General features: G+C 41.6%; 1 protein-coding gene across 5 annotated transcripts in view; it reads right to left on the reverse strand.

Annotated features, from left to right (window-relative positions):
* Positions 1 to 22,933, reverse strand: part of LOC140388541 (RNA-binding protein 5-like) — a 58,175-nt gene extending 35,242 nt beyond the window's left edge. Inside the window, exons 1-8 of one of the 5 annotated variants that reach the window (XM_072472916.1) lie at positions 22,790 to 22,933; positions 17,186 to 17,259; positions 13,951 to 14,128; positions 11,314 to 11,466; positions 9,383 to 9,455; positions 8,525 to 8,598; positions 4,433 to 4,519; positions 3,898 to 3,958 (exon numbers count right to left, since the gene is read on the reverse strand). In XM_072472916.1, coding sequence (XP_072329017.1) covers positions 3,898 to 3,958; positions 4,433 to 4,519; positions 8,525 to 8,598; positions 9,383 to 9,455; positions 11,314 to 11,466; positions 13,951 to 14,128; positions 17,186 to 17,202 — 643 coding nt within the window. In that variant the 5' untranslated portion in view covers positions 17,203 to 17,259; positions 22,790 to 22,933. Of the gene's footprint in view, positions 1 to 3,897; positions 3,959 to 4,432; positions 4,520 to 8,524; positions 8,599 to 9,382; positions 9,456 to 11,313; positions 11,467 to 13,950; positions 14,129 to 17,185; positions 17,260 to 22,484; positions 22,586 to 22,644; positions 22,749 to 22,789 lie in introns of those variants that run through there. The other 4 variants (XM_072472913.1, XM_072472914.1, XM_072472915.1 and 1 more) reach the window with 4 other exon arrangements.
* Between the last annotated feature and the right edge of the window lie 4,686 nt (positions 22,934 to 27,619).

Here is a 27,619-nt window from a genome sequence, read left to right on the forward strand (position 1 = left end):
AGACCTCTATCAGGTCGCCCCTCAAGCTCCTTCGTTCCAGTGAGAACAAACCGAGTTTATTCAACCGCTCCTCATAGCTAATGCCCACCATACCAGGCAACATTCTGGTAAATCTCTTCTGCACCCTCTCTAAAGCCTCCACATCCTTCTGGTAGTGTGGCGACCAGAATTGAACACTATACTCCAAGTGTGGCCTAACTAAGGTTCTACACAGCTGCAACATGACTTGCCAATTCTTATATTCAATGCCCCGGCCAATGAAGGCAAGCATGCCGTATGCCTTCTTGACTACCTTCTCCACCTGTGTTGCCCCTTTCAATGACCTGTGGACCTGTACTCCTAGATCTCTTTGACTTTCAATACTCTTGAGGGTTCTACCATTCACTGTATATTCCCTACCTGCATTAGACCTTCCAAAATGCATTACCTCACATTTGTCCGGATTAAACTCCATCTGCCATCTCTCCGCCCAAGTCTCCAAACAATCTAAATCCTGCTGTATCCTCTGACAGTCCTACACCCCGTTGCCTAATTTCTAGCATGGTGACCAGAACTGTAGAAATGACTTCAATTGTTCTCTAACCGAGGTTTAATACAGATGGAGTAAAACGTCTCTACTTTTCAATTAAATTCCTCGAATAATACTCTACTACTTGACCCTATTGAACGGTGTCACAATTTCCAATGATTCGTGCATTTGTGCTCTCAGACCGGTTTGCTCATCTACCCATTTTAGATTTAAATTTTCTCATTTGTGAACAAATTTTAACCAAAATGTAATATTTCACAATTACCTGCCATGAAATGCCCATTCTAAAGGTTCATTACAGCTTCTTGTTTGTTGTAGTCCTCCACAGTGTTAACTATCCCTCTCAATTTGATGTAGTCCAAATTTAGAGATGTGTTTTTGATTTGAAAGCATAATCACAGATATAAATTATGAACAGTTGTCCCTGCAATAATCCACTCTAAATACCTGTGCTTTACCATACCTCCCTGTTTTGTTTCTCAGTCAGGCCTATTCCATTTGTCCCCTGACTTTGCATGTTCTGGCCTTACCCATTTGTCTATTATCATAGTCATACAGCCCTCCGGTCATATTATCATAGTCATACAGCCTACGCCAGTCAAAAACTGCTACCAACTATTCTAATCTCATTTCCCAGCACTTGGCCCCATAGCCTTGGGATGGCAAGTGCACATCTCAATACTTAAATGGTATGAGGGTTCTGCCTCCACCACCCTTTCAGACGAGTTCCAATTTCCAACCACCCTCTGGGAAGGTTTTTGCTCACATCCCCTCTAAATCTCCTGCCCTTACTTTACATCTATGCCCCCACTCATTGATCCCTCCACCAAGGGGTGTTTCTTCCTGTCTATTCTATCGATGCCCTTCAATTTTATACATCTCAATCATGCCCCCCATAGTCTCCTCTGCTCCAAGGAAACAATCCAAGTCTATCCAATCTCTTTTCATAACTAAAACTCACCAACCCAGGCACCATCTTGGTAAATCTCCTCTGCACCTTTTCCAGCGCTATCACATCCTCTCATGTGGATTCCAACACTGCGCACACTACTCTAGCTGTGGCCTAACCAATGTTTTATACAGTTCCAGCATTATCTCCCTGCCTCAGCTAATAAGAGCAAGTTTACCATATGCCTTCTTAACCAAGGTATCTACCTGATCTGCTATCTTCAGGGACCGGTGTGCATGCACACCAAGGTCCCTCTGATCCTCGGTGCTTCACAGGGTCCTGCAGTTTATCATGTATTCCCTTGCCTTGTTTGTACTGCCCAAGTGCATCACTCACACTTCTCCGGATTGAATTCCATTTGCCACTGATCAGCCCATCTATATCCTGTAATCAAAGGCTACCACACCACCAATACTATTTACCACTATTTACACACCACTATTTACCACACCACCAATTTTCGTATCATCCGCAAACTTACTGATCCAACCCTCCTACGTTCATTTCTAAATCATTTATATAAACCACAAACAGCAAGGGCCCCAACACGGACCCTATTGGACACAGGCTTCCAGTCAGAAAAACACCCCACGATACTCTGCTTCTTGCCACTCAGCCAATTTTGGATCCAATTTACCAAATATCCTTGGATCCCAAAGGCTCTTACCTTCGCTATCAGTCTCCCATGTGGGACCTTATCAAAAGCTTTGCTGAAGTCCAAGTAAATTATGTCAAATGCATTTCCCTCATCTACACATCTGATCACCTCCTTGAAAAATTGAATCAAGTTGGTCACACATGACCTCCCCTTAACAAAACAATGCAGACTGTTCTTCATTAAACCCTGCCTCTCCGAATGCAAATTAATTTTGTTCCTCAGAATTGCTTCCAATAGCTTCCCTACCATGGAAGTTTCTGGATTTATCCCTTCCTCCCTTCTTGAATAAAGGTACCACATTAGCTATCCTCCAGTCGTCTGGCACCTCTCCTGTGCCCAGAGAGGAATTGAAAATTATTGCCAGTGCCCTTATTTCCTCCCTTGCCTCACTCAACAGCCTGGGATACATTTAATCTGGCCCTGGAGATTTGTCTGCTTTTAAGCCTGCCAGAAGACCACTGAGAACCTCCTCTCTGTCTATGTTAATCTGTATAATTTTAATAGTCTTTCTCAAGGATTTCTATATCCACACTATCCCTCATGAGTGAACACTGGCACAAGTTTTTTGAAATAAATTTAGAGTACCCAATTAATTTTTTCCAATTAAAGGACAATTTAGCGTGGCCAACCCATCTACCCTGCACATCTTTTGGGTTGTGGGGGTGTGACACAAAGTATTAATTGTGTAATAATTACCTATATCCTCCGGCTCCACACACAAACTATCACTGCGGTCCTTAATGGGCCCTACTGTTTCCCTAGTTATCCTTTTATTCTTAATGTACTCGTAAAACTTAGGATTTTCCTTTATTTCACTTGGCAGTATCCTTTCATGTCCCCTTTTTGCTCTCCTGATTTCCTTTTTAAGTTGCCTCTTGCACATTCTATACGCCTCTAAGGCTTCTGCTGTTTTGAGCCCTCGATATCTACCATAAGCCTCCCTTTTTTTCCTGATCCAATGCTGTATATCCCTCGATAACCAGGGTTCACTAGATTTGTCGGTTGTGGTCTCACCCTTTTTCTTGATTGGAACATGTTGGCCCTGTGCTCTCCCTATTTCCTTCTTGAATGCGCCCCACTGTTCTGTCACAGATTTACTTAGAGGTGTCTGTTCCCAGTCCACTCTGGCCAAATCACATCTGATCTTATTAAAATTGGTCTTCCCCTAGTTTAGAACTTTGATCTCAGGCCCATCATTGTTCTTTTCCATAACAATCTTGAATCCAACAAAGTTATAATCACTGACTGCACTGCATTATCATAGAATCATAGTAGATATCATAGAGGTACTTTGTCAAAGGCCTTTTGGAAACCTAGATACATCACATCTACATTTCCCTTGTCTACTATCGCTGCTACTGCTTCACAGAATTCCATCAAACAAAACTTTCCCTTCAGAAATCCATGTTGACTATTGTATTTTTGACTTCTAGATGTTTTTCTACTTCCTCGTTTAGCAGGGATTTCATTATTTTTCCTACCACTGATGTTAAGCTGATTGGTCTACTGTTTCCTGGATATGCAATCTTTCCTAAACATAAGAATGTCAGAATGGTATAGGAGTAATGAAGAGGTAATCAGGAAGAGATTCCTGTACCTCAACAAAGGTCACTGTAGACAACTCCAGTTAAGAAGTTGAGCTCATTGAAATTGAATTTAAACTAGAACATGGTAGTGAGCCATGAAGATGGCACAATGCAATTCAGTGCACTGCCAATTCTGGATAAGCGTGGAAGCTGATATCAGTTCATATTTACTTACCAGATTTCGAAGCCCCACATTTGAAACATTTTTCTCGCCTCTTGAAGTTATATATGCCGCACTGTATTCGCAAGTTTATAAAATTTACAAATATCAGAAACTGACTTATACATGAAATTCAAGTCTACTATAATTTTAAATTAGTAACTAATATAGAAAATTACACTCCAATATGCAAGATGAAACGTAACGAATATTTTACAATGACAATCTATATTTTTAGGGTGTCGTGAATTAACAGCTATTTCATATTTTCCCTTTCCAAATAACTGAAAATATTTACTGAGATTAGATACTGGGAAAGTATTTCAGTTCTAATGCAGTAAAACAACTACATCCAACACATGGAAATTTAATTCACCAAAAATTACTTTGATTTAATAACTAATTATTCGAAAGGTCATCCTGTAGACGTAACATTACCCACCCTTCAAATAATCATGGCATGTTCTAATATATTGTTTTTAAAAAGCATTCAAATAGATCACCACCATACTAAACCAAAATAACTACTAATGGTGAGTAATCAAAATACCTTGCCACAAAGCCAATCTTCATAAGCCTTTGGTCTTGGATTGCTGTAGTGCATGGTGACATACTTCCCTTGTATAGTCAGATATTTCTGTAAAAAATGAGTGATCATTTAGTACTGTTTCAAGACAAAAGTATCAATATTCCCATGGCAGTGCGCACGTGTAGGAAGGGAGTTATTTCTCCCAAATTAGTGCTTGAATGCACAATTATGCATTTATGTACATAATGGGAAAGGGAGCTCAGGGGATTAGGTTACCTACACTTAGCCCATCCTTATTAGTCTTCAATAAGATGGAAGCAGGCCAAGTCACAAGGTCCAGTAAGAGTAAGCGATCTGGAGTGAGACACGCTCTATTGTGTTAGTGCTTGCAGAAAAAAATTTAAATTGTTTTAAAATTACGAAAATTTATTTTAAGTCATGCTTTGCCTTAATAAAATGAAAGCTATTCTTGTCCTTTTTTAACACAGTAGGTGCTAACCTCAGCAGAATCTGTGGCTTCATCTAACATCGCTAATGGAGACTTTCCGACCCATTGCACAAGTTGAACAAAGTTTAAGTAGCGTGAAGGTACTGCAAAATCTCATGACGAATCTGCCACTACCTTAAACTGGCCAGGTACTTTGTCCTCTATACTGTCAATCTCTATTGCACCTTCTTAGAAATCAACATGCACTCCCTTATTTTTGGAAAGTCATCTGTACTTTTAAGCTTATGAGTTCAATGCGGACACAATAAAATTTGATTTGCATGTTTTGCTTTTGGCAGTACAACAGAAGGAAAACAAACCCTACATTTAGTAATGGTTTGCTGCTACCACTGAAAGCCGATGTTACTGGGTAGAAACACCACAAGCATTGAATTATTACAAATTAGATGTGCAACGGGTTTACAAATTTTATATTAAAACACAACTTGTGAACTATGGGTTTAGTTTACAATGCACTTTCAGGATTTAGCCAAGTCACTGAACCAGTTAGGAACAACAAGTACTCATCAGCTGCTACTGCTGAGTCAGTCCTAGCAGATAATCCAGTGTAATCCAAGAACCTTGTGGATAAGATACTTATCCACAAGTCACCCCAAAAGGGAAAAATGCTCTATTGCTGATTAAATTTTGTGCTGTTAAAAATCTTACACTGCTCAATTCAAGCTCGCATGTCTATATATTTGCAACTCAATAGTATTTTCTGTTGGCCAAACAGTGGACCCCATGATATAATTGCACGGAAACGAATCCTAATTTCCGAAATCTGTCAAGGCATTAAGTCAATAACAGTTTCATAAAGTTTCAGAATAGTAAATTTAAGCATAAGATCCCTGGCTAAACTTTGGAGTAAAAATGCAATTGTTTGATAGGTTACATCATAATATACAATATTCCAGTCATAGTATAAATTGTACATTGTAATAATGAGAGCTTTATTAAGCAGCTTGAGTTATGGGTTCTCTCAGGATTGTTTCTTGACAATAAATATTTTACATCACAGATCTATCATAATAAATCTCTGCCCACGGTTGCACTGGTAAAACCTGTTTTTTTTTTTAAATAAAAAAAAACCATAGACTTTTTTTTTTTAAACCCACGAAAGGATTTTCCAGATTAGACTCACGAGAATTTACACTGCGTAACAGATTTTTGAAGCGATCCCTAATATTCCTATGCGCTCAAACTTCAAGGGAAGGTCTGATAATTCTTATTTAAAAATTAGAAATATGGGAAAACCTCGAGGTAAAATGGGTTAACAGACTGTCTTTTCACCGGACGGACTGTAATGACATTCATGAAGTGTGCAAGTGGCATCAACCCAATACCACAGCATAAAACTGTCACAACAATGTAATTTCAAAACTTTGTGCATTACACTATCACCAACTGAAAATACAGGGAGTGGGCTTGCTGTCATACCTCTTACAGTACTATTCTCCTGCACACCACGTCATATAAATTGATGTAAAAGAGTGACTAACTTCAATTCTGTGAGAAATTCACTGAAATTAAAGAATAGTGTAAAAAGATAATGTATGCGTGTCATGGAGGACAACCCGGCTAGCAAAAGATGCTGCAAACATCAAAAATAGCAAGCACCCTATTGAACGAGAACTAGAATGCTTTCCTACATCACTTACTCAATGGCATTTCAGGCTGGGTTTCCTCAAACCTGCAACTCATCATTATATTCCACTGAATTGACACTTTGTGCTTGAACCAGCAACTGATCCCTTTTCTTGGCTAAATGCCAACAGCCAGATCGGCAACATCACCTGAACAGAGCAACTGTCAAAAGGTCTGCCAATACAAAGCAAACCCACCAGGCATGTATACAGAATATATTACTAGCACATTTGGCCCCCTGGAATCAGTCTTAAGACTTCCCTTAGCTCAAGCTGCTCAATAAAGCTCTTGTTGTTACAATATACAATTTATACTATGTCTGGAATGTTGTATATTATGACATAACATATCAAATAATTGCATTTTTATTAACTAAATTAACCTCCCACCTCTCACAGAAACACAGTCAGACACTGGTTAATTATCTTAAAACCCAATCCCCATAACGTGCCTTAATCCCAATTTAGTATCTCCTACAATACTGCATTTTTTACAATGTCCATCCCTGTACAACCACAACCATTCCTAAATTATGGAAAATTTGTTGTGAACTCACGGCCATTTAATTAAGGATCCAGATGCCAAAAAACACTCACGTCAAGATTCTTAAAGGTGCTAGAAGTCTTTCACCCAAAAACGCGGGGCCAAATTTAAATCCAAGCCACAGATGTGAAAGGACAGTGTTTGCTATCCCATCTCATAAGGATACTTGCTAAAGTACAAACTTAGTTGCAAAGAAAATTTTCACGTCATTCCAAAACTGATCTCATATACTTCATAGTGGCGGATTTCAAAGCAGGTTTGAAGCCTGGGAGCAGATCACTCAGCTGCCTTCAACAATGGTACAATGTGCATTTGAAAGGAGCAGAAACTGATGAAGGATCTAAAATAACTCATTTTAATCACTTACTACTAAAGCTTGTTCCTGACCTTCTGATGCTCAGCAGCAACTTGCTTCATATTTATGTTTTTTTAGACTGCTCATGACCTTGAGTGTATCATAAAATTTAACTTGTATTTTAATAAAAATGCCTTTGACACAATGTCATTGTTCTGTATAAAGCACAAATACATAGATCTGATAACAAGCACAAAATGTAGTAAGTAATTTAGAAGTGGCTAAATACAAAGTTGCCTATTTCATTTTAAAGGAAAATTGTTCTGCTTGAGCTTTTGTTATCCTTTACCAGGAAAGTCCTAGGATCAATTTGGAAATGAGGCATTGCACCACATTAGTGTACTAACACCTCACAACAGGATATGGGTTTATCAGACAGTGTGTATGCAAAATCAGTCAACACAACAACCAGGGGAAACGGTTTTCAGTTGAACGGCAAGTCAATCCATGCTGCAGCAGCACATCTTCCATCAAATTGGTCTGGAGCACCAGACACCTAGGATCAGGTCACTTGACTTCCTGATCTCTTGAATGGGAAATAACATTTAAAGTTAAGGGCACTATTGGATTGTTGCTGCTACTTGCACATGCATCCCACTGTCTTTGTAGTTCTTGACTACATACAAAAAAAAGGTTTTATGATCGGATATTTCTGATATTGCTCCAATCAAGTGAAAAAATTGGCCTGTTCTCAGCTAACTGAATGCTAGCCTGGACATTGTTAGCGTCATTCCAAAAAGCTCATATTGAACCAAACAGTTTGATTATAAAGAAAACAGCGCATGCGTCCACAAATGTCAATGATAAATTTACATTCAGTTTATGGTATATCCCCTTATTTTCACCTCTGTCTTCACTGCCTCACATAACTTGAACCAATGCCCTAGCTGTGGTTTATACTCATTTATAAAAGGGGCTGTACTTGAAATCAGTCCTATGAACCTTGCAATTTATACAGAAAAACAAAATCTAATTCTGTTTTGGAAAAAAGCCCTTGTGTCTCATTACATCAGTTTTCAATACAGACAATTTGATCCTTTTTATTTTTTCTCCAAGAAATCTAGACTTGTGATGAAGCAACCTGATTGGCTTCCATCCATCTTGTTGCGTCCTGCAAGTGATTAAACTCCACGAAGGCGAAACCACGGCTTTGACCTAGAGACAGCATTCAGATATAGACGGGATTGTGTTAGTCAATAGGTTTTAAAGCAGCCATTCTCAGATGAATCTCTCAAGTCACCTTCCTGCTTCAAAGCGTCTCCATTTACAATTTTGTGAAGCAGTGTTTCTCTGTGATCTCATTTTTTTTCCTTTTCTTTGCCATGGCAAGGAATTGAACAGTGCAAAAGGTCAATGTCTGGGAGTAACAATACTTCTACAAAAGGAACGGAAAAGGTTGCAAGGAAAAAGGCATCTTTCATGCAGACCATGACAAATTGACCTTAGAAACAACAAATTCTGTATGTGGTACCCACCTGCAACCCAGTTTTCATTGGCATTACATTTTCTGTCAGTCACTTCAGCTGTTACCAGCACCACCACCCCTGTGCATAGCATGAAGGGAGCCAGTGGAGGCAAACGTACAATATTGAAGTAAAAGAAAAAGAAAAGCAGAAAAATAAAAATACAAGAAAAAAGTAGGAAGTGATATTTTGGGAAAGGCAATGCAGCTTTTCTAACCCTCGCCGTTAAGCGACAGGACCTCTTCAGTCCTGGGTTATAAGCCATTGTAATTTACAAGATGAGAAAGTCACAGTGACTATTGTCACTGCATAAATAACATGGAAGTTACAGCTTGCTATTAATTTTACTTTTCACGTTCCTCAGCCATGGCAAATTTTTGTGTTCTAATTCTGAATTCTCAGCCACTGGGTAATTTTTTTGGGGGCGGCTTTGGGGGAGGGAGGGGAGAAACCTGGAGTGGGAACAGAAATCTCACCTGACATTTTGCTCCTCATTAGTCGCACATCTCTTGGCTGAACTCCATCATAAGGCTCTAAAACCGTTCGAATCTACAAAGGAAATGGTGTTCAGTAAGCTAACTCAAATGCTGGATCAAACGTACTAACTGCTTTGGTCAGAAACATTAAACATGGATCAACAGTTCTATCTGATCTTAACAGAGGATTGAACTTAACAGAGGAGATACAGACCGTCAGTGTTCCAACACTATGCTGAGGAATAGTGGCAAACAGCCTTTGCTCCTATTGTTCCATAGGGTTCACAATATCAGTCATACGATAAACATAAAAAGGGCACCTCACAGGTGAAAATAAAACAATTTAATTTTTAAAACAGACGACAAAAGATTTGATTTTGTTTGAAGCAAAACACTCAATACAGGCAGATGTTGACACCTTGACTTGGCTGAACACCTTTGTGCCACATTTAATTACAGCAAACTTCAATTCCTGACTGAAGTAATAACCAAAACAGCTCTTCATCTTCTGACCTTGCTAGATTGTGTTAACTGACACCCCGATTGCCTTTTACAACCCCACACGTCAATTTTAATTCTTAATTTAAACTAGCTACAATCAAACCACTACCATCTAACATCCCAAAAATTACTCCACCTCTCCGAATTCTTGAAAATATAACCGTTTGTAACTCATACAAAACCATGAATCCAAATAACCTTTTTGCACATCAAAATAATACTGCCTTTCATTGCCAGACTTCTGAACTCCAATTTTTTGTAAATTTTACCAATTAAGGGGCAGTTTAGCGTGGCCAATCCACCTACCCTACACATCTTTGGGTTGTGGGGGTGAGACACACGCAGAAACAGGGAGAACGTGCAAACTCCACACAGACAGTGACCCAGGGTCGGGATCAAACCCAGATCCTCAGCGCCAACCACTGCGTCACCATGTCACCCACCTGAACTAAAATCTACAATGCTAATACGCAAGTGCTGAATAGATCAAACTTTTGTGCTGCAATATGGTATGATTTACAAACAGCTGTAGTACCATTGAAGAATAATTTTGCATTTATGTTGATCTTTAATGGACGTAGCGCAATCTAAAATACTTCACCAGCAATGGAAGTATGTGGAAAATACTTTTACGAATGTAGGTGGTGGTTTTGTTTGAGAGATAAATGCTGGGTGCGACATCTGGCACATGTTAACGTACAAAATACAGTAGTTCTTTCTGCTGGAGCTCCAAGGCACTACAGTCTCAAATTTAAATTATTTCATTAGATCAGCTTTTATCTAATGAATCTGTGGTTGCAGAACAGACATCACCAGGCATCCACATTTTCGGAAAGTCAACATAGAATTCCAAAAACAGTTAGTTACCAAGGACTTCCAACAATTAGAAAATTCACAGCTCAGAATTCTTGGAAAAAATAGACACTTACTTTTTGTTCTTATTTTAAGCAGCTAACAATGTTGCAGTGAGTACATCACTTTCTTTAGTATCAGAGTAGCAGGCAGTTAGGAAACAAAAAGTTTAACAAAGGTAATAAAACTGCAAGAGGTGAAAAGAAAACAGCCAGGGATCACTTTACAGGTGATGTCTATTCAAAAATGCTTGTTTTGGCCCTTGAATGAATGTAGTATTGGGCTGACTGGCATCACTCGCTTTTGAGCACCTGGAGCAAATTATTCCCTCCCTAACAGGACACATTCAAAACACCACTCACACATGATGAGAAATGCTACCAAGCCCCTTGAAAACAGAAAAGATGACAGCAAGCCATGCAACATATTTTACTAAACTAACAGAAAAGCTACCACAAGACTTCCCTAGCTTTCTTCTAATTCTTTCGCTCTACTGCCCAGCTATTATTTCTATGTTTTTTGCCATGTTTTATTTCTAAGAGATATCATTACTATCATTAAAGTATATAAACACCTACATCATCCTCAGTTGTAGATGACGGAAGTCCTCGTAACATAATAGTTTTGCTTTCTTTTTCATTGTTCAGGTCATTCCGGTCTGGATCCTTATAGTCGCCATCTGAATGGTAACCACCATCTGACCGGTCACTGCTTCTTCTCTCCTGATATCTCTAAAAGGAAGGAAAAGTTGAACCAAAAACATCAGCATAACAGAGCTAAAGAAACTCTCAGGGCAACAGTTTTTAGAATCTCGACAAGTGTGAAACTAACTAGGTATGCAAAAGTAAATATAGCGGATGCTGGAAATACTTTTAAAAATGAAAATAAAACCAATCTGAAACATTAACTATTTCTCTCTAATAGATGCTGCCAGTATTTCCACCATTTTCCATTTTTATTTGCATGACAAGGCATTTTGGGAATTAAAGTACACACTGCCACGTAAGCAAACGCAGATTTAATCAGCCCCATCTAGCCATTGTTGAGAAGTCATGCACCTTCCTGCTAAAAAAAAAAGTCAGGGGACGCCATTACTGAATTAACATCCCTCACCACCCAGAGGCTGACCATAAAGGGCAATTTCCAAGGGGACAAACTTCTCATCCCTTTAGCAAAGCCTTCAAGGTGAATGATTATTTGAGCACAGATATATTTTTTAAAAGTAAGTTAAACCAAGTAACCTACAGATTCAAAGTTTGTTTGTAAAATAATGCTTGTATTTCACTGATTGGTCCACTTAATACTGAACTCAGTGATTCAGAAAACAGGCGAGAGTCACCCATAATTAGATGTTGTATTGAGCTTTACATTTATCACTTTTTAAGACTTTCACATTAAAGCCACTTGTCAATGTTGTAAAACAAGTTATGAGAGGGGCATAAATAGACCTCGTGTGGGTTCTCCTTTCTTGGCTGCGCAGAGGCATTTAAATGATCGCTTATGAGGTTATGAAATCACAAGACACATTCATTGAAATAGATTCAATTTCTGATACGGGGTATATATCAGGACAGATGGATGGCAAGGAAAAATTAAGTCAGGCTCAGTATGCAGCACAGTTGTCAACAGATTGCATGACTGACTTTAATTCTTCTTCAGCTGGTATCTTTAAATGGATATTGCTTTTAAGACATTAATGTGCACTAGATGAGAATTCATATCCTTTTATGCCTTGCACCATCACCCCGATTGTCATTTAATTACTTCTGCCCTCCAATCAAGAGCCTTCCCTTTTGTTATTTCCTGGTCTTTTCTTTCCATAATAGCTGTTCATCTCCAGTATCTTCCTGTTTTGATGAAAAAAATCATCGACTTGAAACATCAACTGTGTTCGCTCTCCACAGATGCGGACTGACCTATTGAGTGCTTTTTGCATTTTAATTCAGGTTTTCAGGATCCACAGTATTTTGCTGCAGAAATGGTGCTTTGCTTTCCTTACTAGGTAATTACAGACCAGTCAGGGTGGCACGGTAGCACAGTGGTTAGCACTGTTGCATCACAGCTCCAGGGACCCAGGTTCGATTCCCGGCTTGGGTCACTGTGCGGAGTTTGCACGTTCTCCGCATATCTGAGTGGGAGATCAAGATCAGATCAAGGACCGAGTTGAACTGAGAGACCGGAGGGACTGGGTGCTCCGGTTTCCTACCACAAGTCGCGAAAGATGCGCTGTCAGGTGATTTGAACATTCTGAATTCTCCCTCCATGTACCCAAACAGGCCATAGTGTGGTGACTAGCGGATTTTCACAGTAACTTCAATGTGTTAACGTAACCCTACTTGTGACACTAATTGTTTTAAAAAAAATTTTTTTAATTTTTTTATGAAGAGTACCCAATTATTTTCTTTTTCCAATTAAGGGGCAATTTACCGTGGCCAATCCATCTAACCTGCACATCTTTGCATTGTGGGGGTGAAACCCACTCAGACTTGGGAAGAAAGTGCAAACTCCACACAGACAGTGGCCCAGGGCCAGGATCGCACCCGAGTCCTCAGCAACGTAGTCAGCAATTCTAACCAATGCACCACCGTGCCACCCTACTTGTGATACTAATAAAGATTATTATTAGTTCATCATTAGTCATGAGGTCTGACATCATTCAGAGCCTGTGGCTAAGCAGTTAGTCAAGTGGAAGTTAACGAAGAGCCAGCAATTTTCATGATGGGTTGGTTATGCCTGACTAAGCTGGTTTAACCTTTTTGAGGTCACTAGCACAGTGAATAGGGAAGTGGCTTCGAAAGATTTCTGGAAGGCATCAGTCTGATAAAGTTCTACATAAAATGGATAGAATAGTGAAAGTGCAGACAACTGGAGGTTACCCTATGACTTTGATAACTGGTTTGAAGGTAGGAAACAGATAAGGAATAAAGGGAATAACTGATTGGAAGGAAATGTAGCGTTCCCAAGAATGAGTATTGGAGCCTCGGCTTGTCGCCTTTATATTAATGACTTTGATGTAGACTTCTATATTGAAGTCAGCAGAAAAGGGTAGGAGGTGAAACAAGTTGCATAGATGGAAACAGAAAGTTACAAAGAACATAAATTGAGTGGACAAAATAATGGCCAATTATGCGGCATCTGTCCACAGATGCTGCATAATTTACTCAGAACAGATCGATCGGCCACAAAATGTCAATTTCCAATACATGTTCACTTACACCAACTTCAGAACTCTCAGAGTTTCGATGATCTTGATTTCGACGATTACGCCGATCATCACTAGAATTTCTGTGATCATAGTCCCGATCAGTGCCCCTCGAGCTCCGGTCCCTCAGTTCAACTCGGTCCTTGATCTGATCGGATCCATACCTGCCATTCCGTTCAGTTCTACTTATTCTGTAGAGACAGAGAAAGCTATGAGTTAAAAGCACTGACCACATAGGGAAAAGATTAGACGACAGAAAAGTTGCAATGGCATTCTTAAAAATATAAGTACACATAGTCCAACTAAATTAACAGATATAATTTGCCATGTTTATTTGTAACATTGAGGTAAATGAGTCATACAAACCAGACATCTAAACTCATTTCCCAGCTACTTCATAGAATCATAGAATTTACAGTGCAGAAGGAGGCCAATCGGCTGATTGAGCATGCACCGACCCTTGGAAAGAGTGCCCTACTTAAGCCCATACCTCCACCTCATCCCTGTAACCCCACCCAACCTTTTTGGACACTAAGGGCAATTTAGCCAATCCACGAAACCTGCACATCTTTGGACTGTGGGAGGAACCGGCGCACCCGGAGGAAACCCACGCAGACATGGGGAGAATGTGCAGACTCCGCACAGTCAGTGACCCAAGCCGGGAATCGAATCCAGGTCCCCGACACTGTGAAGCAACAGTGCTAACCACTGTGCTACCGTGTCGCCCTACTTGCATTAGTTAATCAATGCTCCCAGTTAGGAGTGCTAAATTGGCCTTATAGACTCCTTGCACTGGACGTTGCAGAGGGGGATAAAAATGAGATATAATCTGAACTTCACTTCTGATCACCATCTAGTTATCGTACATCATTGTTATTTTTAGTATTTATCTAGTTACCCACCATGTGTGCAATTTCTAACTGGTGAGAAATAAAGAAACACTAGACTGTAATTGGACTGTAATCCCCCCCCACCCCCTGGAATAAAAATCCAACTGCTTTTTGGATGACATTTACAGAATGATCACCTGAGAGGGATACTTGGGGAAATCTTGAAACTGAAACATAAGCAAAATGTAAAACCTTTGCAAGAGGATTGGAATAAACTTTTTAAACAAATAAAAAGGTGGCAAATACATATTGGTTTTAAATGTATACTATGGTGCTGGGTACACAAAGTCAGAACATGCAATGCACAACTGCGTCATTCTACCATTGAAGTAGTTAAATGTTCAAGTTTGCATGATACAACATATTGCTTTTTCAAAACCAATGCATTTTCTTCTTATGTGTGATCCATATACATCAGCTGTATCATTTGTGCAGTGTGACACACAGACTTGAAGATGAGTTGATCTTGTATGGTGATGTACAAAGGACCAATAAAAGACAGACATTAGCTATTACAAAAGGTAGAAACTTAAACCCCCCCCCCCCCCCCCCCCCCCCCCGGTTCATCAGTTCGGAAAAAATGCTGTGTGGTTAAACTGTCCTCCATAAAACTAGATGTACAAGTAAATCAAACCATGTGAGTAACAGGGACTAAAACATCAAATGGCTACCAATGCTTTCAAATATAAGGGGATCTAACATTTGACGTCATTTTGCAACAAAGAACTGGAAGGAAAACCAGGGGATGCCACTTTTCAATGGCATATAGATGCCCTCATCACAGACCCGTTGTACAAGTCTTGACTATGATGTTAACCATTACCACAATGCACGCTGCGTCACTACAGAAAACAGAATAGGAACATACAGCTCACTGAGAAACACCAGCTATACCAGCTGAATGAGACTGCATAGATTTGCACTGCCAGATCATCTCTGGTGTAAACACAATTGTTTTATGCCAAGTTATTTGCTGTAAAGCATAATACACCACATCTAGGCACTCAGGAACACCCTTACATTTACAGTCGTGGGTATCACACATCTACTGAATATCATTTCATGCTAAGCTACCACGGCCCAAATTCCACAATACCAATCCTAAGGCTACTGAATAACTAGAACAACTATGATGGCTGCTTAAAGTCATTGACACTTTATAAAGTTTACCTTCCTGCTTTGTTTTAATTTTGAACTTTTTCCAATTTTTACGAGACCACTTACATATTCACAGATAAACTTACTACAATTTGAGAACAGGATTGCTTGGAGTTTAGGATTTCTCAGTGCAGATCAAGAAACTGAAAGATACAAAAACCAAAGCACCATACTACGACCACCTGCAGGATTGTGTAAATATATTCACATGGGAAACATCCATCGTAAAAGTAGGCCTAAGAGTTTACAATGGGAAAAGATGACAAAAGGTTTTGCAGACAAGTACAAATGCAATATTATGTGCATAACAGCAACCACGCGCTATGACTGGTAGTTTGAAAAAAAACTATTTAAACTTGCATCTGTATTCATTTTTAAAAATAAATTTAGAGAACCCAATTATTATTATCATTATTATTTCCAATTAAGGGGCAATTTAGCATGGCCAATCTACCTAACCTGCATATCTTTTGGGTTATGGGGGCGAAACCCATGCAGACATGGGGAGAATGTGCAAACTCCACACAGACAGTGACCCAGGGCCGGGATTCGAACCCGGGTCCTCAGCACCGCAGTCCCAGTGCTAACCACTGCGCCACCGTGCTGCCGTTGCAACTGTATTCATGACTTTTTTTGGCTTCGCTCTCCAAAGAGACTAAATAAAATTAAGACTCCTGGTTCACTTGTCAAAATGCTGTACGGTTTCAATATCACGATGAGAAACTCAAAAGCCTGAAGACTCTGACTCAACTAACAAAAACAGCAGTACCTAACTTTTAAAATCAAATTCAAGAATCTCAATTTGTGCTGGGAGTTGGAAAACATCTCTATTTGAAACCCCGTGTCAAGGTTAAATGCTTCCAAGGATCATTGCCACCAACCACGCAATTTTTTTTTCTTTTAAATTTAGAGTACCCAATTAATTTTTTCCAATTAGCGTGACTAATCCACCTACCCTGCACATCGTTGGGTTGTGGGGTGAAACCCACGCAAACACGGGAAGAATGTGCAAATCCCACACGGACAGTGACCCATACCCAAGATCGAACCTGGGACCTCAGCGCCGAGAGGCTGCAGTGCAAGCCACTGTGCCACCCGCAATGTTTTTTTAAACTCGAAACCGTCAAGAACAATTTCTACCACACTACTGCAATGCTTCATTTTCCCCCATAGACTAACAAATGGATTCAGGATACTCACCTCTTATTGGAACCCATCCTTCAAAATAACTCACACGTGAGAACAGTTTCAAAACGATGGCCTGTGCTTATAATCTGGTTTTAAAAAAGAATGTAAATCAGCACTGACATACAAAGTTAAACCAAGTTCAACATAAAAAACACGAGTACTTTGCAACAAAGCCACAAGCTCCTTTTATTCTGGGATGCCACTGCATTTCATTTCACTTTTCAGTGTTTTCTGTTCGGTGACTGCTCTATATAACCTTCCTCGCCTTGGGAGCATCCAAGAATCAAGCTTCCCAAGTTTATCCAATTATCTATGCCTGGAAAATGAGTAAAGGCTGCTCCTCAAATGATGGAAAAGAGTTGCCCCGAAGTGGAGGAAATCTATCAAAAAAACTGACTATTCCTTTTAAACCACCAGTCACAGAAAACTCAAGCAGCTGAAGCCTGTGCAAAAAGAAATGTGGGCATAGGCATGTAAATAATAAATAACCTGTCTAAAGCTTTGAGAGTCTGAAATGGAGATCTTGTAGGCTAACATCATGCCTGCAGACTTGTTGATTTCATACATTAAACCTACAATCCATTCCAGTTTTGTTCAACACAAGAAATATATTCAGACATGTTTCAGTAAGATTTGACAGACCAAGCCATTTCATGAGACAGGTGATCAGAGAATGGTCCCAAAGCATTGATGTGGAATGGCTTCTGTGCTGACAATCAGTTCATGATCACAAACTTTTACAGCTCTTACAGAACATCTAAACCCAAACAAAGGTACACAATTTGGGAAAAGAACCCCCAGGTCAGATTAGCCCATGTCACAGTAAAGATTTTGTAAAAAAATTTAGATCACCCAATTATTTTTTCCAATTAAGGGGCAATTTAGTGTGGCCAATCCTACTCTGCACATTTTTGGGTTGTGGGGGCGAAACCCACACAGACACGGGGAGAATGTGCAAAATACACACGGACAGTGACCCAGAACCGGGATCGAACCTGGGACCTCAGTGCCGTGAGGCAGCTGTGCTAACCACTAAGCCACCGTGCTGCCTTTGCCACAGTAAAGATGTCAACTGGAGACCAGCCACACACAAGTCAGAAACCTTATTTCCGGTAAAAGTAAACGACTTGCATTTATATTGAACTTTTAACATAGAGAAAAGGAATAACTTGCATTTATAGCATGCCTTTCAAGACCATTAGGTCCCCTAAAATGCTTTATCTTTGATCTTTTTATCTGAAAATTATCTTTGATAGTCATAGTTGCAATGCAGCAGTTAATTTACATACAGCAAGTTCCCAGAAACAGTCGTAAGGTATATAACCAGATGAACAGCTGAGTAATAAATGTTGACCAGTGCAACTGAAGAATGTTCATGCTCTTTGAATAGCAAGATGTATTCTTTGGTGCTCACCGATGCTTAGAATAAAACATTTTCACATTTCAGCAAATGCAACTTCTCATCTGGCAGGCAAGTATGATTGCAAACCAGAAATTAGGATTTATCTGATGGCAAAATTCATAGGCAGCTATGCAGTCTATTCTGTAGCCAAATATTTTCAGGCAAGGTGTGAAAGAATGTAATAGCTAAATTGCAATAGTCATAGGGTAGCTTCTTAAACAGGAAGTGTTTGGTCCAGAATCTGTTTATTCCCCTCAAAAGTATCAAAGCACATATGTTGAACTTTAGCTGCATATAAAGGAATTCTTTGGGTAATTATAGTAGCTCTAATTTGCCTTTAACAGAGCATTTGAGCCCGTCCCAAAATGTTTGCAAACATCTTGCCTTTTAAATCTTGTGCTCAAATTATGGAAAGATTAGAGACGTTCCATGCGTTAAAGTAACTTTGAATACAATTGAATTTAGGTGTGCCTAAATTATCAAATAACCTTCAATGATTGTAGTGTGGGATACTGAGCCATAAGCCAGGACAGTCTCGGGCTAGACATTATATATGACCCATGATATATCAACTTTTAACAGAAGATCCATGGATGGGCATGTCTTTAGGTAACCCCTCGCATACTGGCTGAACAGGGCGAAATAGTTAAATTCACAATTCTTTTCAGGAAAATTTTTCTTCAGAGTAGAGTATGCATCACTGCAGACAGATGCAAAGAAGTTTCAGAATTTGTTTTTAAAATTTAGAGCACCCAATTCAATTCTTTTTTTGCCAATCAGGGGGCAATTTAGCATGGGCAATCCACCTGCCCTGCACATCTTTTAGGTTGTGGGGGTGAGACCCACGCAGATACTGGGAGAACGTACAAACTCCATACGGACAATGACCCAGAGCCGGGATCGAACCCAGGTCCTCAGCGCCGTGAGGCAGCAGTGCTAACCACTGCACCACCGTGCCAGGAAATAATATTTATTTAAATATAAATTTAAGAGTACCCAATTCATTTCTTTCCAATTAAGGGGTAATTTAGCATGGCCAATCCACCTTCCCTGCACATCTTTGTGTTGTGGGGGTAAAACCCACACAGACAAGGGGAGATCCACACGGACAGTGACCCAGAGCCGGGATTGAACCAGGGACCTCGGCGGCGTGAGGCAGCAGTGCTACCACCGTGCTGCCCCCTGGAAATATTCTTTGCACCCTTCAATGGGCAGCACAGTGGCGCAGTGGGTTAGCCCTGCTGCCTCATGGCGCCGAGGTCCCAGGTTCGATCCTGGCTCTGGGTCACTGACCGTGTGGAGTTTGCACATTCTCCCTGCATTTGCGTGGGTTTTGCCCCCATAACCCAAAGATGTGCAGGCTAGGTGGATTGGCTATGCGAAATTGCCCCTTAATTGGAAAAAATGAATTGGATACTTTTTTTTTTAAATTCTTAACCCTTCAATCCTGCCTCCCAGGAGATGATCATCCTTCTTTATGTTTACCACAGGCTAATCAAAGGCAACATACCTCTCTACCTTTGTATCCACCCTCAGCTTGCTCCTTAGGTTCTACTAAACTTTTCCTAGACTAAATAACTAATGCTACCTGACTTCCCTAGTAGTATAACTTGTTCATCTCACATGTGCCAATAGAGTAAGACAAATATTTACAACACAAAGTAATTAAAGGTATTAGAGAAACAAAGAACATGCAAAACATCAAGACAGCGCGTGGCAACCTGATGTGGTGACAAAAAGGAGAAACAACTTGTACTCTACTTCCCAGTACCCGACTAATACACATTGGGTTAAGACAAGATCAAACTGTAATCAGAAATTTCAACACTCACATTTTGAATAGTTAATGACTACTATGAAGAACAAAATGAACTGCAGCACAAATTCTACCAGATTGATCCGTCAGTAGCACTAACATTTGAGCCAGAAATTTCTTGGGTTAAGCCCCACTATTACTGCAGTAATATCACCTCTCTCTCTGCCACCCCCCCCCCCCCCCAGCAAAAGGGTATGGGGGCACTTTTCTTACTCTAGATTAATAACATAAGCTTGGGTGTGGAGGGCACAATTTCAAACTTTGCAGGTGGCACAAAACTTGGAAGGATTGTGAACAGCGAGGATTAAGAGGGGAGGATAAGGGAGCTGAGTCGTTCTTCCAGACACAGTAGGCCAAATGGACTCTTTCTGTGCTGGGTTCAGTTAACATATCAAACAATTCTATTTCAGGTGAATGTATGAAAGTCATGATACTTTCAAACAGGAGTTGCACGTGTTCCAGCCAACATCTACTAGAAAAATAAATGATATGGAATTTCATTTGCTATTCGTTATTTCACACAGGTGTTTACTACATTTACCTACATTAAAAAGTCCTTCAAAAGTATTCAATTGATGAAAGTACATTGGCACTTCATGAGGTCACAAGCTAATAGATAAATGTATTTTTTTTTTTAAAGAGTGGCTTCACAGGTCGGCACAACATCGAGGGCCGAAGGGCCTGTACTGCGCTGTAATGTTCCATTATAAAACTATGTTTTCACTTTCATGCAATGCTAACTCATTCCATCAAAAGTCTGCTCACCCATCATCCCTGTGATCACAGACTTACATTGGCTCTTGGTACAATGGTTGTATTTCAAAATCTCAGCCTCCTGGTTCAAAACCCTCCATGGATTCAAATCTTTCTATCTCTGCTGTTCCAGCCTTACAACCTGCCGCGAACTATGCCTTCTTCGCTAAAGTACAACAGAAACCACAAAATTTCTTAAACTGGTTGTAGATCATGAGGCTGCAAAAAATGTTTTTTTTAAATATAAATTTAGAGTACTCAACTCTTTGTTTCCAATTAAGGGGTAATTTAGCGTGGCCAATCCATCTACCCTACACCTCCTTTGGGTTGAGGCTGAGACCATAGAGACCGAAAAATGTTATATAAATGAGTCATTTTTGTACACTCCCCACTTTTCCCACCTCGTCATTTATGCCTTCAGTCTAAATTCAGATGCTTTCATCTTTCAACAATAAATTGTTTAAAGTGCATTTAACCCAGTCAGACATCCCAAGTAGCTTCACTGGCACATGATTAAACAAAACCCAAGACTGAGCCACATATACATCAGGGGGTAGCCCAAAAGCTTAATCAACAAGTTTTGAGAAAAGGGAGGCAAGGGAAAGCATTCCAGACTATAAGGAAAGATCATCAATCTGAAATATGAAGTGCTCTCTCTCTCTCTACAAATGCCGCGGTAATGGAGTATCCCCAGCCTTTTTTAGTTTTATTGCAGAGTTTGGGCTGGGAAGCTCAAGGTGCAGCCACCACGCATGGTGGAGCAACTGAAATCAAGAAACTTAAGGGGCAAAAATTGTAGGGAGTCTAGCTCTCTCAGACAGTTGGAGATTATGGAGGAGTGAGATTGTGGAGAGACTTCAAAGCAAGGATGTAATGAGCAATTGAAGCAAGCAGCAAAACCTAAACCCCTCATTTTTAAGGTACACTGCTAAACCCACTCCTTTGATCACCTGTCCCAGTGTTTCTTCCTCTCGTTTGACACTGTCAATGTTCATCTGATTGCACTCTTGGGGTATCTTTTTTTTAAACATTGTAACCAGGCCAGTGGTTAATAGAAAAAAACAGCAAGTTAGACACTTCCAAGGGCAATATTTGGAACACATTTGAACCTAAACAGGGATCAAAGTTTTAGAACCAAAATGAAATGGCAAAAAAAATGGCTAAGTGGAAATCTAAAACGGGTTAACCTGAAAACTGTTTGAAGTGAGCAAAACACAGCGAATCCAAAACACAACGAATCCAAATGCCGAATAAATGAGTGTGGATGCTTCCCACTGCAAACTTATGAACGTGGAGCTTTGCTGAAGTCCTCGAAACGTTAGTTCTATCTGTCTACTCACTCCAGGTGCTGTCAAAGCTGCTGAGATTGTCCAGCATTTTCTGCTTCACATTCCAGCACCCGCGCGGTAGCTGGCTTCTAAACTAAAGGAGTCTGATTGACTCGCTTCGCGTGAAAAACAAGGACGGGGCCGGAAAACGAAAAAACTTGCAGGGGCTCACCTCCCCTCCCTGCCAGGTCTCACCCGGAGGCGCCGTTCGAGCCGCTGAAAGCTGGGGAGGGCCTTCCTCCAGCAACCGATTCCGCAACCCAGCTCGCGGACGGAGAATGGGGGGGGGGGGGGGGGGTACTCGGCTGAACCCTTACCGCTGGCTCGAGAATTCGACACCCGCCGCCCCGCCCTTCCGCCTGTCGCAGCGATCTCGCACCCAATCCCGCCCGGCCAGGTCTGGCTTCACCTCCCGTCAAGAGCCCCGACCGCCATTACACACAGAAACAAACAGGCGAGACAAGATGGCGCCCGGCAGCAGGCTGGCCCGGCGTGCACCGCGATACAATGCTGGGATTCAACACTTCGCATTCTGGGAATTGTAGTCCTCGCCTCCTGCCGGTGGACGCGCGCAAAATGGCGCCGGAGGCACCACAGGGCCTGCATTTCTATCGTGCCCCTTTTAACACAGCCAAGCCCCCAGAGATTATTACTTTTTGCACCGGCCGAAATTTCACTGTCTACTACTTCTTCTTCTAAGCAGTCCCCTATTTTACTCTTGAACTTACTACTTTTGTATCATGTTTAATCTATTGAAAGGATAATAACAGCAAAATACTGTTGGACGCTGGAAATCTGAAATAAAAACAGTAAACGCTGGTTAAACTCAGCAGGTCTGGCAGCAACTGTAGAGAGACACACACACACACAGAGTTAACATGCGAGATTCTCTGGCCAGATTGCGGGAGGCTGCCTGCCATTGGCCAGCAGCGGGTTCTTCTGGTCCCGCGGTTTCCCATTTAATCCACCCCCAGGCCACCGGGAAACCCGCAGCAGGCCGCGCCATCAGCAGGACCGGAAGATCCCGCCAGTGTGAACAGCCGGAAGGTCTCGCCCATTGTTTCGAGTATATACAACATATTAATGAGTCTCATCAGTACTTGTGTCTTGGTGGCACTCTCGACATAAGGTGCGTGGCTAAGGTCTCGCGCCAAGGGCTTTGACGAAGAGTCATCCAGACTCGAATGGTTAGCTCTGTTCTCTCTCCACAGTTGCTGTCAGACCTGCTGAGAATTTCCAGCATTTTCTGTTTGTGCCAAATCTACCTGCTGAGGTGAATGTGTAAAAGATCCCGAGTACACTATTCAAAGACGGGTAGGGGTGTTTTTCTGCCCAATATTGACCCCTCAATCAACATCATAAATAAATATTATTCGGTCGTTCTCACATTGCAGTTAATGGGAGTTTGCTGTGGGTATATGGTTTCTACATTACAATAGACTACACTACAAAAAGTACTTAACTGGCAGTAAAACGCATTGAGTCATCTAGTGGTTGTGTAAAGCACAATATAAATGCAAGTCCTTTATTTCCATTATAGACACATGCTTTATGAAAGTGCAAAATCACTTTAGGTATCTGCTTTCAAGTCAGTCTTCCAAACTTTCCATTTGCAATTTGCTCTTTCCTTTTGGCTAGGCCACACCGGTAGCACAGTGGTTAACACGGTTGCTTCACAGCGTCAGGGTCCGAGGTTCGATTCCCAGCTTGGGTCACTGTCTGTGTGGAGTCTGCACGTTCTCCCCGTGCCTGCGTGGGTTTCCTCCGGGTGCTCAGGTTTCCTCCCACAGTCCAAAGATGGTTAAATGGATTGGCCATGCTAAATTGCCCTTAGTGTCCAAAAAAAGGTTAGGTGGGGTTACGGGGATAGGGTGGAGGTGTGGGGCTTAAATGGGGTGCTCTTTCCAAGGGCCGGTACAGACTCGATGGGCCGAATGGCCTCCTTCTGCATTGTACACATTCTATGTTCCTTTGTGTTTCTAGATGTTGCACTCAACCACTATCCAAAAATTGCATGCAGCCTAACCAAATTCCACACCCACACATCCAAATGTGCAGCTCTGGATGGAACCTTCCCATAATCAGTGGGATACATCAAGCTTGACCAGGAATGGGGCAGCATGGTGGCACAGTGGTTAGCATTGCCGCCTACGGCGCTGAGGACCCGGGTTCGAATCCCGGCCCTGGGTTACTGTCCGTGTGGAGTTTGCACATTCTCCCCGTATCTGCGTGGGTTTCGCCCCCACAACCCAAAAGATGTGCAGGCTAGGTGGATTGGCCACGCTAAATTGCCCCTTAATTGTAAAAAAAAATAATTGGGTACTCTAAATTTATTTTTAAAAAGCATGACCAGGAATGCAATCTTGGTTGATTCCCTACCCCAGAATCAGATATCTCCAAGAAAGATATCATTTCTTCCACCCCTGAGAAGTACCAACTCATACACGCCCTGGTCAAGTGCACCCACCCTATGCAACACCTATCAAACTTAAACTTGCGTACAAGAAGGTGAAGTTGACCCTATGAAGAGGATCACTCCACACCCTGCTCAAAGACCAAACTCAACTCGCCCTCCTCCCACTTCCCCATTACTTCTTCCAACAAAGCCTGCTCCATCGCCAACATCTGCCCATTAATTCTGAGATCCTTCCCTGCTCTAACTCATCCAAGGACAGGATACTATCCATAAGCGAAGGCGCCGATATCTATACAAAATCCTATACCTGCAAGTATCTAAATACGTCCCGTCTGGAACTTCTCTACAATGTCTTCTATCGCTGCAAACTTACCCTCCAGAAACATATTCGTAAATCTATCCAAACTCTCCCTCTCCCATGCCCTGAATGTTGAATCTAGATCAAACAGCACAAACCTATGGTTCCCGTAAATCGACGCCAAGAGTAACATAGGACTTAATTTAAAATGCTGCCTGAATTGATTCCAGATTCTCAAAGAGGCGATTACCACTGGGCTCAACGACAATCTTACCGGAGAGAATGGGAAAGGAGTGGTAAAAGAGCCCTAAAACTCAATCCTATACAAGGAGCCTCCTCCATCCGCCCTCATATAGAGTCCGGTTCCTTAAACCACCCCCCTATTTTATCAATATTTGCCACCCAGTAATAACACATCTGATTAGGTAGTGCCAACCCCCCCGGCTTGTCTACCCCTTTGCAAGATTTATTGTCCATAAAATATTGACAATAAATCAAATCAAATCAAGAATGCCCTACGAACCTGAGGGGTCGTATCTGCCCAAACAAAAGTAGATATTATCTCATTGACCCGACCAAAAAGAGCCTTAGAAAAAAAAGATTAAAGGAAGGGCATCCTACCTCTTCAAATCAGGCTTCACCCCATCCACGAGACTGGCCAAGCCAAGTCTATGCAGCAAGGCCCAATTGTGGGCCACCTGAATTCCCAGATACACCCAGAAACTAATCCTGACCAGATGAAGCGGTAGCCTCCCCAGATCAGCTCCCCTCCCAGGAAAAAATTCACTCTTGCCCAGGTTTAACATATACCCTGAAAAGGAACCAAACTTCCTGAGCACCTCGATTATCTCCCCCACATTGGAGAGAGGGTCCTAATGTATAATAACAAATCGTCCGGATACAGGGACTCCCCTATGCTCCCTCCCGCTCCACTTAGAAGATGGTCTCAGCGCAATGGCTAACTCTGCAATTGCCAAGGCAAACAACGGGGTAAGCAGCCACCTTTGCCACGTACCCGTTCAGTTGAAAGTACCCCGAGCTCAGGGAATTGGTATTGACACTCACAGTGGGGGCCTTATACAAAAGCTTAACCCAAGATACAAATTTTGGCCCAAACCCAAATCACCCCCCATAATCTCCAAAAGGTACCTCCACTCAACCCGGTCAAACGCCTTTTCAGCGTCCATCGAGATAATCGAGGAAGGTGGCTGCACCACATTCAACAGCTGCCGGCCAGTAATGGCGAAGCAAATCAAGGCTTGGATACAGTAGGATCCAATGTTATCAAGGCTAAACCACATGATCCTAAACGGCGGGATCCGAAGACAACCCTTTGATGACATGCAACTATACCTACAAGAGAAGAACTCAGTGTGAAGTAGAATTTTGTGGGAATCCCGGGTAGTTGTTCCCTGCCCATGATGGTGCCCAAACCTAATGGAATTACATAACAGCCACACTGGGGTTTCCAAAATGAAGATGCTCACCATGAGCTACGTTTTGTGGCCTGGGCTCGACACATGCATCACGGACCTGGTTAAATGATGTAACTTATGCCAGGAAAACTAAAAACTCCCCCCTTCGGCCTCCCTAAACCCATGGGAGTGGCCACGCAGGCAGGCCATGGCTGCATGTAGACTTCGCCGGGCCCTTCTTACGGTCTATGTTCCTGATCTTGGTGATGCGCATTCCAAATGGATGGAGGTAAATCACATGACCTCCTCCGCCACCATCGAGAAACATCGACAAAGTTTTAGCACATATAGCATACTGGAGGTCTTGGTCTCCGACAATGGCACGGCCTTCACTAATGGGACTTCCTGGTCAATGGCTAGGCGCACGGTAGTCCAGTGATTAGCACTGCTGCCTCATAGCGCCGAGGGCTGAGGTTCGATCCCAGCTCCGGGTCACTGTCCATGTGGAGTTTGCACATTCTCCCCGTGTCTGCGTGGGTCTCATCCCCACAACCCAAAGATGTGCAGGCAAGGTGGATTGACCACGCTAAATTGCCCCTTAATTGGGAAAGAAAAAGAATTGGACACTTTAAATTTTAAAAAAGAAATCAAGTGGCATCAAACGCATTAGTATGGCCCCATATTATCCATCATCCAATGGGCTGGCAGAGAGCAGGGCAAACCTTCAACAATGACATGAAATAGCAGCCGGCCACATGTAGAGAGACTAGGTTGGCACAGTTCTTATTTGACTACAGGACCACTCCCCATATCATGACAGGAGTTGATGGGGTGACAGCTTCACACCAGGTTAAGCTTGGTGTTTCCAAACTTGGCAGGGATAGTGGAGTTTCAACAGGAAAATCAAAGTGGAAATCACAATGCCATAAAATCTGAGAGTGTGTTCAAGCCTGATGACACAGTCCACATGCGGAATTTTGAAAATGGCTTCAGTGGAATCATATTAGAGAAAACAATC

The sequence above is a fragment of the Scyliorhinus torazame genome, chromosome 13, assembly GCF_047496885.1.
Source record: "Scyliorhinus torazame isolate Kashiwa2021f chromosome 13, sScyTor2.1, whole genome shotgun sequence".
Classification (NCBI taxonomy): Eukaryota; Metazoa; Chordata; class Chondrichthyes; order Carcharhiniformes; family Scyliorhinidae; genus Scyliorhinus; species Scyliorhinus torazame.